This window comes from Galleria mellonella, unplaced genomic scaffold, assembly GCF_026898425.1.
Source record: "Galleria mellonella isolate WM207_F2 unplaced genomic scaffold, CSIRO_AGI_GalMel_v1 utg65, whole genome shotgun sequence".
In the NCBI taxonomy this organism is placed as follows: domain Eukaryota; kingdom Metazoa; phylum Arthropoda; class Insecta; order Lepidoptera; family Pyralidae; genus Galleria; species Galleria mellonella.
This window is the reverse complement of record NW_026442138.1, coordinates 4,145,938-4,158,470: the sequence shown is the minus strand read 5'-3', so window position 1 is coordinate 4,158,470 and position 12,533 is coordinate 4,145,938. Positions and strand designations below refer to the sequence as shown.

General features: G+C 36.0%; 1 protein-coding gene across 1 annotated transcript in view; it reads left to right on the top strand.

Moving 5' to 3' along the window:
- The window catches only part of LOC113519838 (myosin-I heavy chain), a 108,827-nt gene that overhangs the window by 67,935 nt on the left and 28,359 nt on the right, over nucleotides 1-12,533 (top strand). The window contains exons 3-12 of the mRNA XM_052900429.1: nucleotides 4,403-4,527; nucleotides 5,605-5,667; nucleotides 7,093-7,182; nucleotides 7,817-7,976; nucleotides 8,051-8,241; nucleotides 8,607-8,828; nucleotides 9,287-9,451; nucleotides 10,329-10,571; nucleotides 10,808-10,933; nucleotides 11,660-11,920. Coding sequence (XP_052756389.1) covers nucleotides 4,408-4,527; nucleotides 5,605-5,667; nucleotides 7,093-7,182; nucleotides 7,817-7,976; nucleotides 8,051-8,241; nucleotides 8,607-8,828; nucleotides 9,287-9,451; nucleotides 10,329-10,571; nucleotides 10,808-10,933; nucleotides 11,660-11,920 — 1,641 coding nt within the window. The 5' untranslated portion in view covers nucleotides 4,403-4,407. The remainder of the gene's footprint in view (nucleotides 1-4,402; nucleotides 4,528-5,604; nucleotides 5,668-7,092; nucleotides 7,183-7,816; nucleotides 7,977-8,050; nucleotides 8,242-8,606; nucleotides 8,829-9,286; nucleotides 9,452-10,328; nucleotides 10,572-10,807; nucleotides 10,934-11,659; nucleotides 11,921-12,533) is intronic.

Below are 12,533 nucleotides of genomic sequence, written 5' to 3'. Positions count from 1 at the left end.
GGAAAGGGATTGTTAGTAATGGAGTTTGATAGCCCCATTGCTAGCAATATGCCCTATTAGGTCGACCTCCACGTGGTTCCCCCTGAAAACCATCGTGAACAATTCTTGTTGAATTCGTCACGATGGGCTAACTGACCTACTTCATCTTCTCACCTATTATCCTTCACTGGTGCCCCGCGGTGTATACCGATAGCGCGGGTGGGGTTACCATTCCATTATTATAAATTAAAAAAAGAAAAAAAAACTAGTGCATCTTTAAGTAGTTTATTGATGACCATTCCGTACATTCGAATTCAACTACTATACGGACAAAGTTATGGGTTCATCCAGTATGCGATTTACCATCAAGTGAACTTTTTTTAATTCCATAAAAGTAGCAAGTAAACTTCTATCCTCTTTGATGGTTAACGTAACCTATGGACTACTGCAATACGAAGGGTGTCACGTGCACGTTACTAAAGAAATCTTAATATATCTTTTTTTAAGAGCTCCATTCTGTAATCTCTAGGGAAAACCTCGACAGTGAGCTCGTTCCACAGCCTGAGCATTCGTGGGAGACAACTCCTTTAAAACCACACACTAACTCCCTACGGAATCTTTGCCAAGAGCCCCCGCAAATACTCCCGCACATCGCACATACAGTCCCCGCTGGCGGTGACGAAGACCCACACGGTCCGCGCGCAGGTTTGCGCTCGAGCGCATCACAACGACTCCAAGTCCCCACCCATCACGATGTACTGACCCTTCGCCGTCCCTTGACAGGAATTGAAGGCCTAAGTTTAGGTCCGAGCCACTCAGGCGCTCTTGGGCGCATCCCGCATTCTATTAAAAAGAGCCGACGCCTATCGTCGCTCTCCTCTCGCGGGCTTGGAGTGCCGTCTGCATTCGCCCCTGCATATGCGTTCGGTAAAACTGTAAAGGCCACCTACGGCCAACAGCAAACACAGTTAGAATAAAAAAAACCTGACTATTTAGGTTTAAGCGTATGAGGGTGAATTCCCTGTCCATGGCGGGCGATGCTATGATAAAAGTTGGCTGTGGGCATCACTTCAGACTATTCCTCAGAATACAATCCGTTTTACAAAGGGACACATAAAAAGAGGCAAAGTCTCGCCTTAGACTTGAGAACTCGATATCGCCTCTGAACTTGGGATCGTCGACTATTCTCAAACCCCGTCGTTAAACCAAAACTCTTTTCGTCTTAAAACTATGAACTCATTAAGAAATATATAATATTTTTTTTTTATTTTTTATAACTCAATAAACCGTATATCAAAATAAATGGATGGTGGTATTAAAAAATATTGTTACGCTATGCAGTTGGGATTCATAAAATATCAATATCGTTGATTATTTATCAACAATGTATTTAGTTAAATGCCAAATACTCCACATGTGGTGATAACACCCATTACTCAATAATAATAATAGGGTTGCCCCTGATCAATAACATTTTTTGGAATCGTACAACGAGTTCACAACACTAAACTGACACCCCAGACTAATGCGTGACAATGGGAATTTACTCATAGCTCGTAGTATGCGAGACTTTCATTCATCTTTGTTTACCATGCCGTAATCGATAAGCGTGGCGCCACACTGCAGCCGTTCAATAGAAATGGTATTAAATATAATTGAATTAACTTTCGAATGATTCGTACAATGAAATTATATGTTCCTTGTTCTGATCGGCTAACAGGGATTGCTTTGTCATAATTTGAACAATCATCTTGTGTTCGTAAATATACGTAATTCAATATACCTACGATCACCGTGTTTTTATAATGGAAATAAAATGATGGTGCCTCCTCTATTACGCTGATGAGGTGCCAAGTAAAGCATGATAGATGAGGAGGAAGTCAAGTCAGTTGAATCATCGTTATAATTTCACTAAAAATAAGCCACGATTATTTCCAAGGAAGCTGCACAGAGACCTGAGAGGGTATATTGCTGGCAATGAAGTTCTTATCTCCGTTAATAACGAATCTTCTCCTTCTGTAGATAGTCAGTTTACGGCGCAAGACAGTTCTTTACTCATAGTATTAAATATAGTAAAGCAAGAGAGGAGCATAAGAGAAGTATATTCTATAGACAGTTTTATATGTAGTCACTTACCATCAGGTGAGCTGCATACTCATTTGCCCCCTGTGTTAACGAGGCAAGAGATAACAAACTAATAAACTCACTTTCTATTCACGATTAGAAAACATTTTCAGTATTGTTTATATAATTATATGGTGATTGCTTCATATTTACTGCTTCCCAGTAATATTATAATTCGAAATTCTTATTAGAACTTACGCAGTAGTAAGTCTATGATTTGTACTGGAACCAACTGCAGAGTCTAACTTAGTATAGACTAGATGCCTACATAAATGTACATTCATTAGGTGTAAAAGAGAAACTGTAATTGCGAAGTTTGTTTAAAACCTATTTAATGAGTTTCGTACGAACTAACTTTGCCACTGAGTTTTTATAGCGGGCTAACTGTGCCCGCAACTTCGTCCATATATAATTAACGGGGACATATTGATTGACCGGGATGAAGTAGTGTTCTTCTATAACGACGTGGTATATCTGTAATAACAGTTTTTTTGAGTCGTTAAGAGCCGAGGCAGTACTTGTTCTGAAGAAGAATAAATATTTTACCGCCTTTTATTATAAATGACTGTCAATTCACATAAAATTTTGTTGCTTTGTTAGCGCTGTTTGCCCTCCGGTAACAAACGAACAGTCATACTGTCTCGTTTAAAAAATATTATAATGGATTTTCTTGCATATTTTCTTTGCTATATTGAACTATATTCTTTAAATTAGTGTTCAGTTATTGTAGGGTCACACTTTTTTCCGTTTAAAGCAAGTAAAGTTTTACTTCTGTTACCCTAACATTCATGCGTATATATAAAATTCGTTTAACACTTTTTAGTTATTTAAATAACATATTTGTTTAATTGTTTTAGTTATTATCGTGCATGATTTATGTAATCTATTATTATAATTTACTTTATCTAGTAACTAAATAGTATTAGTCATGCATGTATGCATTCCATTGATTTTAAAAAGTTATAATGCCCATAATAATTTATAATGTAAATTCATATAATAAACAAATTATACTTCCAACTGTTTTTATAAGCTTTAGTTTTAACTCTAATAATATCATTTTAAGTTTTTTCCGTGGCTAAGTATCACAGCATACTTGCCAAACAAGCTGACGGCCCACCTGATGGAAAGTGGTAACTGTCACCGATAAACATGAGCAGTACCATGGACATAACAGAGTATACTGTTTCACCTATGATTCTCAGGAATGACAACCATGAACACAGTTTATTCTATGATGCCCATAGTTCTGTTTATTTCTATAGTTCGCAGCTACCACCTTGTATCTGATAGGTTGTCAGTTGGATAGCCATTCCATATCGCATAAAATAAATCGTAAACAACACGAAAACAGTGACTGACTGTGAAATAAATTCCCGACCTATTCTGCGAATAACTTAATGGTATTGGCCTGTGCAGATAGTAAATATGCCAATTATGTATAATATTGATAAATGACATCTGGGAGGGTGATGTGACGTAGCCACAAGTGACACATCCGCCAGATAACTTGGCGATGGGAGCGTCCTGCCTCAAGTACTGGCATATTGAATTTAAGCGAATGGTTGCTATCTATATTCTATGCTCACTCGAGTTTCAATTCTAATAATAGTGTTTGTTTGTTGTATACGCTCGAAGATGGTCAATATATGTTATTTGTAGCGGTGTATCAAGATAAAGAATATACGTAAATGTAGGGCATATTATTTAATTATTTAAAAGTAAAGTTATAGCATTTATCAGATACTGTACTGGTACACACAAAAAAAAGAAATAAATCTGGAAGCAGGGCCCCGTATCTAGACTCAAGTTTAAGGTAGGGCAAAAGAACTTTTTGGTATTCCAAAAGCCATAATTCAGTGATTTCGAAAAAGCGAATCTATCTAATGTTCTTGGGGCCTTTCATTTTAAGGTAGGGCATTCGGTTTTTTAAGGCAGAGCATTGTCCATCAATGGCCCCCTACCCCTCTTACTACGGCCATATCTGGAAGTTCTAAAAGATTTATAACATATATATAGAATACTGTAGTCTGTTTCAATAGAACTTAATAAAAATGTGAACAAACCAATTAATAAGCCTAATCAAAAAGTAGATTTCTAATGCTCAAATATGCCAATAGTAGTACAAATAAAAAAAATGATTAATTTATAGAATGATTACAATTTGTTACTAATTTAATGTAAAGAGTATTGCAGGTTACTTTCCATTAAAATAGACAATATTCTTGTAGAAAAGAAACTTGCTATCTCTTATTACATAGAGTCACTTATCATTGCTTATTTTTTTTTTGTGTTGTAGACACAATGGAGGAACGAGAGAATGACGAGGGGCCCGGCGTGCCCGACATGACCATGATGCCGCACATCACAGAGGACGCCATCAACGATAACCTCAAGAGACGATACAAGCACGACCTCATTTATGTATCCTTTTGATGAAATTATCCAAATACTAATGATATCTAGGTTTAGGGGAATTAAAGCAAAAAGTAAAAATGGAACCTTAAATAGCATTAGCCTTGAAGAATAAAAAATAATTGTACGAAAGTCGTCTGCATTGATACTCTTATCTCTCGCAATCTTGTTTCCGCCGCGAATCAGATATACTGATGGAAAACGACCGTACCATGCCATGTAAGCCGTTAATTGTCGACTACTGAACATAGGCCGCCCTCTATTAGATTTTGCGAATAGTTGTCACGCTTTGCAGGCGGGTTGGCAACTGCAGTTTTTTTTTTTATTGGTGATAATAGAATTGTAACCCCACCCACGCTATCGGTATACACAGGCGAGGTACCAGTGAAGGATGATAGGTAAGGATGAAGTAGGTCAGTTAGCCCATCGTGACGAATTCAACAAGAATTGTTCACGTGTAAGTCGACCTAATAGGGCACATTGCTAGCAATGGAGCTGCCAAACTAACAATCCCTTTCCCCCCTAGGCAACTGCAGTTAGACGATGCTGCCCATCCCTCGACCATTAAGTAGGTATATATCCTTAGTCGCTTCTTACTACACCCACGGGAAAGAAAGGGGTGACCGGGTTTTCTATACCGGTCCCACGCGGCGACTAAATGCCTAACTCCTCAGAAATAGCAACACTTGACATGTACCTTGAACAATCCAAATGTCCATAGTGCTGTCTTGTCTATGGGCAACCATTTTCCATCTGGTGAAGCGTCAGTTTGTCAAGCTATTATGCCAATATTGCACCCTCAATATGAGAGGCATTAAACTCTGCGAATACAAAATCAATCTTTCTAAATCTATTCAAGTAGAGATCCGTGTTTGATTTTAATCCACGTATTGAATATTATTTTTACTTGTATTTTTCCGCATTGTATATTACAATGTACATCACACACGTTTCCACATTATTGCATAATTATATAATTGTGCGGAAAATCCAATACCAAATAGTGTTTATATACTTGCATATTTATTATATAGATATACTACCAGTAATAATATTTATTGTTATTTTCCTGAACAATACCTACAGACATACACAGGTTCTATTTTAGTCGCAGTGAATCCTTATAAGGAATTAGGATGTTATACAACGGTAAGTGAAGTTTTTAAGTATAAGTAATAATATATAATACTAAATGTCTTTTTAAATTACTTTATATGGATGTGCTTCTGGTGATGATGGAGTCCTCAGGAATGGCAACGCATGGGAGGTATCATGGGCGAAACAGTATACTCTGTTATGTCCATGGTACTGCTCATGTCTATAGGCGACAGTTATCACTTTCCGTCAGGTGGACCGTCAGCTTGTTTGCCGTTCTAAGTTGTATAAAAAAAAGTGCTAAGACTGAAGAATAAAAATATGCAATATATCCCGCTTATCTATGTTTAGCATTACAATCAATATAATAAAACTTACTTGGTTATAGTCATACCCATTTCGACTGCCTTATTTTTAAAGTAAACAAAAAAAATTTAAAAATTGTCAATCACAATATTTATCACTACTTATAACATGACAATACATAATTAGATTCACCTAGGAACTGAACGCATAAGATTTTATGACGTAACAACTGTTTTTTTTTTAACTAATGCAACGTTGAGAACACACTTCAAAACTGTTTTTGTATATCGCATGTCTGTAATAATAACCAACTGCCTATAACTTTTTCCCCGCTCTATCATCATACAATAGCTTGACAGTTTCCATTACGCACTTTCCAATGACAAAGGAAATATAAATTCCGCATATAAAGTCTTTTTAGTGAGGAAACAATTAAATATAGCATTACATACATTTTATATCACATTAACTATTAAAATATTCGAATTTGTCGAAAGTTAACGTTCAAAAATGAAAGCTTTCAATGCATTTCATAGCTAAACATGACAATTACAACTATTGTTTGGTACTAAAAATAATTTGTTTGTATATAAATATTATAATATTAAAGTTTTTTGTAATAAACTAAAGTCATATCCAAACAATGCCCATTAGGTTTTAATGAGCTATACCTAATTATTATATCTACCAGAGAAACTCGAATATTTTATTAGGAATATTTCAAAACATTCACACAACGCAATATAGTCGCAATGTGAAAAATGCTGACTTATTTTGATATTTTCTAGGAATGCGGTAATATATTTTTATCTAGCTCGCCTTTCCTAGAATCTTTCCTATTTGTTTCATGTAATAGCAATGGCGCTATTGTATCTGAAAAGTAATAGCTACTACAAAGAAATTATAATAATATCATTAGCATAAAGGCGTAACATGAAACCATAAGACCTCACTTTTCAGGACTGTTGTGTGTCAACGTAAATTCTATAATTTCTATGTATTATTTATATATAAGATCTTTTGGTCATTCCCAATTATTTTAAAATCTTACAATACCACAAACAGATTGACAAATTTTATTGTGACTAAAATTCCCATAAAATTTGATACAAACCCATATAATATCTTTGAAAAATTGTTCATAAATATTAAATACCCCTTATTTTATGACAGGAGCACATGCAAAACTATCGAGGGAAATCCTTCGGTACCCTTCCACCGCACGTTTTCACGCTAGCCGAATCGGCGTACAGCTCGTTACAGGTAACATATCATCTGATATTTTTTATATTTCATAAAGGAATACATCCCGCATATCGACCATCGATCGAGCCAAAAACAGATTGTTCTAATTTATTTCGTATCTTGTTATTCTTTTTATAAACATAGCTCGATGGAACAAAAGTGTTAATATTTTGTATTTGTTAAAATGTTTAGAATGTATTGCAATTAAATGCATATTGCATGCAGTCAGATTTGACTGTTTATATGCAGATTTAAAACGTATAGTTTTATATAAATCATCATCTTCTTGCCCTTATCCCAATTATTTAGGGTAGGCGTAATATGATTTTATTCATATTACACCCTTACATAATAAGATTTTTGGCTTTTGTATTTACGACCGACCGTCTGCTTGAAATTGACCCTTCTTAGGAATGCATTTATATAAATACGTTTATATATAGATAACCAAAAAAATACATTTGTAATTGATGCTACTGTAAATCCACAAATTTTACTAAGCACGTCTAAGTATGCCAGGCTGTCAGGAAACAAGCATTCTCTTGTAATAATTTGCTTTGTTGACGGTGATTTTATATTAAATCAACAACAGTTTTACAAGTTTAATGATGAATTTTGTCTAATTTTTAACACGATTTTAATTATTATATAGAATGGCGAGAAAAATCAATCAGTGGTGATATCAGGAGAAAGTGGTGCAGGGAAAACGGAGACCACAAAACTGATACTTCAGTACTTGTGCGCGGCGGGTGGACAGGCGTCGTGGGCGGAACAACAGATCCTAGAAGCTAACACTGTACTGGAGGCGTTTGGTAAATATAATAATTATAAATATAACTGCTAATCAAAAGTCTCCTCCATAAATATTGGTATATATCGTTTTCAGGTAACGCGAAAACCGTGCGCAACGATAACTCGTCCCGGTTCGGCAAATTCGTGGAGGTCCGCCTAGACCACCGCGGTGGTATCCGTGGTGCGGTACTCCGCGACTTCCTCCTAGAACGCGCGCGCATCACCGGACCCTCCCCGCGGGAGACCAACTATCATGTGTTCTATCAGCTGGTTGAAGGGGCTAAGGTATTATTGTCAGTTGAATTTTATATAAAAATTATATCGTAATTCTAATTTTAAATTTAAAATCTTTAGGAAACGTCCTCTATCCCTAAAAACGTTTAGGTAGAAATAGTCATGTGGGTGTTACGTAACGACGTGACATCCACGTGACCATTTCTGCCTAAAATTCATAATACTAAAAAATACTGACAACACAAACAAAATAAAAATGACATACAAAACAAACGAGGGATTTCCCGTTTTTCACCTCTAACACACATTAATTATACATAGTAATGTTTTACAATCTTTGTAATTTGCAGCAGAAAGCAACTAGTCGGCATGCATTGAGATTAAGAGCATACTATCAATCTACGTATATATTTCAGCACAATGCCGAACTACGGAGCACGCTACGTCTTCGTGACGACGTCCAATACAAATACCTCAGGCCAGAAGATGAGGAGGCCCGAAAGGGCCGCGGCGGGGAGCAAGGCAAGCTGGAAGCGCTGCAGCTAGCGCTGACTGTGCTTCAAGTTCCGCCCCATATGTGTGAGGGACTATTCAAAGTGCTTGCCGCGGTGCTGTGGCTCGGGAATATACAGTTTCAGGTAAATTCTCTTATAAGGTAGTCTGGAAAGATAGTTTAGCAATAAATTCCGCCTCTTGTTATATATATTTTTTTTTATTTAGTTATAATTTTTCTGCAATTCACGTAATATTGCTGCAATAGTAATAAATAAATATTACTTTGAGCATAGACTTTTTGTAGGAGGAGGATATGTTGTTTGTTTTCTTTGTTTTCTAATCTTTGGAATACATGATTTTAACTATAAAATTATTCACACTGCTGATAGATTTTAAAAAATCTGTTTAAAAATTAAATAATTATTACTTATTATAAAGTTCTAAAATTTCATCCCAGAGTAATTATGCTATATTTCCCATGAATATTCCTACGAGAACTGGAAAAAAATTAAACGCATAGTAATTATATAGAATTTAAAATGCAGTCATGCTATATTTATTTACTACTTATATCCTTCTATCTTTACGTTTTTTTTTTCAGGATGTAGACGGAGAGCGCACAACCCTAGCGCCGGAAGATGCGGAAGCAGTGGATGCAGTCGCCAACTTGCTAGGGTTGGCACCGCCTACCGCACAACGAGTGTTGTTAGAACGACAGATAAACGTACGAGGAAATGTCACAGATATACCTCTGCGGTTACATGAGGTATGCTATATGTCGTATTTCCTCAATATCCTCATATATTTATACTTTATTTGTACATGAATAGATTATACATCCGAATGATTCCTGGTAAAGAAGCGAAAATCGTTCAAACAATGTTTCTATTTACCATTTAGAATAGCAAATGAACTTATTTTTCACAAGATAAATTTTTTTATACTATAATGGTAGCGAACAAGCCATATGCTTGTAATTATTATATATATTTATTTATATTTTTCATACAGTATAATTATGTTAAAGCAAATGCTGTGAATACCTTTAAAAGGCATGTGCATTAATATTGTAGTGTATTTAATGCAATATGATGTTGGTGTTCCTATAAATAAATATTATTTCCAATGGCATAGAACTAACGGAAAGTTCTTTACCATATTTAATTTGTCTCCAATAAAAATTTGTCGATCACTATAGGCCAACTGACCTGACTTCATCCTTACCTATCATCCATCACTGTTACCCTACCAGCATATACAGATAGCACAGACTGGGTTACATAATTTCCGATAAAAAAACGCTTTCAACATTAGCCTATTCATAAAAATATGTTTACATTTCACAAAAATAATCATGCAATAGGCTTTATTACAAATCTTTTTAAATCAACAGCATATATCTAGAGAAAGACCGAGGAATAACTTCATGGGACAGATAAAGGAAACACTAGGTGTCATGTCGTATAGGGAGATAAAGGATATGGCCTGGGATAGGGCTGGCTGGAGGAAGATGTATGAATTAGTTGCACCGACAAGAGGAAACTCTTAAATGAAAAGAAGATATCTAGAATAATTAATATTAATCATTCAATATAATATAGAAAATCTCTTAAAAGAAGTATTAATATTTTTATTACCATCAGGCTCGGGAGAACCGTCACGCGATGGCGCGAGCGCTGTACTCGCGTACGTTCGCGTGGCTCGTCCGCCACGTCAACAGCTGTTCAGCCCCCGGCCGGGAGGCGCCCCGGGCGCTTGGAGTGCTGGACATCTTCGGCTTCGAAAACTTTGCGTCCAACTCGCTCGAGCAGCTCTGCATCAACTACGCTAACGAGAAACTGCACATGTTCTTTAATAATTACGTGTTCGCCTTAGAACAGGAAATCGTGAGTATAGAATAGAAGTCATCTTTATTTATTTAATATCATTGGACATTGTTACACTACTTTAGCCACATTTTTTTTTCCTATTACTGTTTTGCGACGTTTTTGCTACTTAATACTTTATCTGAATGTAAATTGTCTAGTACTGTTATGTATTATCACCACCTCTTTATATTATTTCCGTTAGAGGAACTTCTATAATCTTCTAAACAATCAGAATTGATCTATTTATGTTTCAGTACCGACAAGAAGGCATAGTGTATAATCAAATTCAGTTCACGGACAACGCCGCATGTTTAGAGTTGTTAGAGAAACCCCCAAGGAGCTTGCTCAAACTGCTCAGTGAGCAGTGTCATATGCCAAAGGTGAGGTTTCTAAAATAATATTTAAAGACTAGCTGCGTTCACGACTTCGTTCTGTTATACGCTAGAACTGTAGGACTTAGTGCTGCCTTGGCGCTCCGCCTACCTTAATTAGCATTTTTGCTGTCCTTGAATGAATGAGTATACTTTATTTGCATTATATAATATAGAGAATAAGCAAAACAACGATATAATTGTATAAGTAAAGTAAGGCAGTCTTATTGCTGTATTGACTGTCAATAGCCATTTTAAATCAGTCTGTCTTGAGCCTTCAAAGTAGACGGTTGCCTAAGGACACGTACGACTAATTGTCCTAAGTTTCTTTATTAATTAATAAATTGCCGCGAGTGTAAACAGTTCCTTTTTTTTTCTTAAAAAAACTAAGGAAATCCGTATAACAGTTCGTACAGCAAAGATAAGCAAAGTTAATTTATGTTTGTGTGGGAATTAGACATTTCCATTTCCCATAAGAATATACAAATCTATTTTTTTTTTCTCATACAAAATTTTCAATATTATAAACTTGACAAAACTAATATTGAATTGATACTCTTATAGATGATAGAAAATTTACTTGAATCGTCATTATGACAAAAACTAAATATCTTTAAAGTGGTAATTTTTAACTGACTTCAAAAAGCAGAACGGTTTTCAATTTGATTGTTTTTTTTTTTATATTTATCCTATACTAATTTAGTAAATTTAAACCGTTTTTTTTTTTCATTATAGGGTTCAGATGGTGCTTACCTAACAAACATCCAAGGCGAGTTCGGTGAACACCAGAGCTTCGTAAAGGGCTCCCGTCGAAAATGGGAGGAAGAGTTTGGCGTGCAACACTACGCCGGCGCGGTCACGTACAGCGTGCACGGGTTCGTCGACAAGAACAGAGATACACAGCAGGACGCGTTCATAGACCACCTGAGTCGGTCGGCCAACCCGTTCGTTAGAGAGTTGGCTGATTATGTGCAGGAACTGGCGCCGCCGGGACATGTGAGTTGGTATTTAGACGATAAACTGCTAAGAAGAGTTCGACGTGCAATACACTACGTGATGTAGACATATACATCGTTAATTTTTCTTAGCAAATCCAAAATGAAGTCAAAAAACTGCTACGCCGTACATACATTGATGATTTGTGACTTATATATATATATATGGGTAATATTTGAAAAAAAGGAAATAAAAATTATAAAGATAATAAAAATGGACAACACTTATGTGAATTATGAAATATTAACGTTGACCCGCGACTTTGTCCGTGTGACACTCATATATTTACTGATCGGGAAAAAAAGTAGCCTATGTCCTTATTCATCCCGTATATTATGTGTATACCAAATTTCATAGTGATTTTTTTATGGGTGAAAATGGTATGGTAACCCCGCCTGCGCTTACGGGATACGCTGGCGGAGCACCAGTGAAGGGTGATAGATGAGAATGAAAACAGGCCAGTTAGCCCATCATGATGAATTCATCAGGAATTAACCATGATAGTTTCTAAGGAGAACCGCGAGGAGGTCGACCTAGTTAGGTATATTGCTAGCAATGGGATTCTCAGTCTCCATTACTAACAATCCCTTTCCCCCCCATTTCATAATGATTG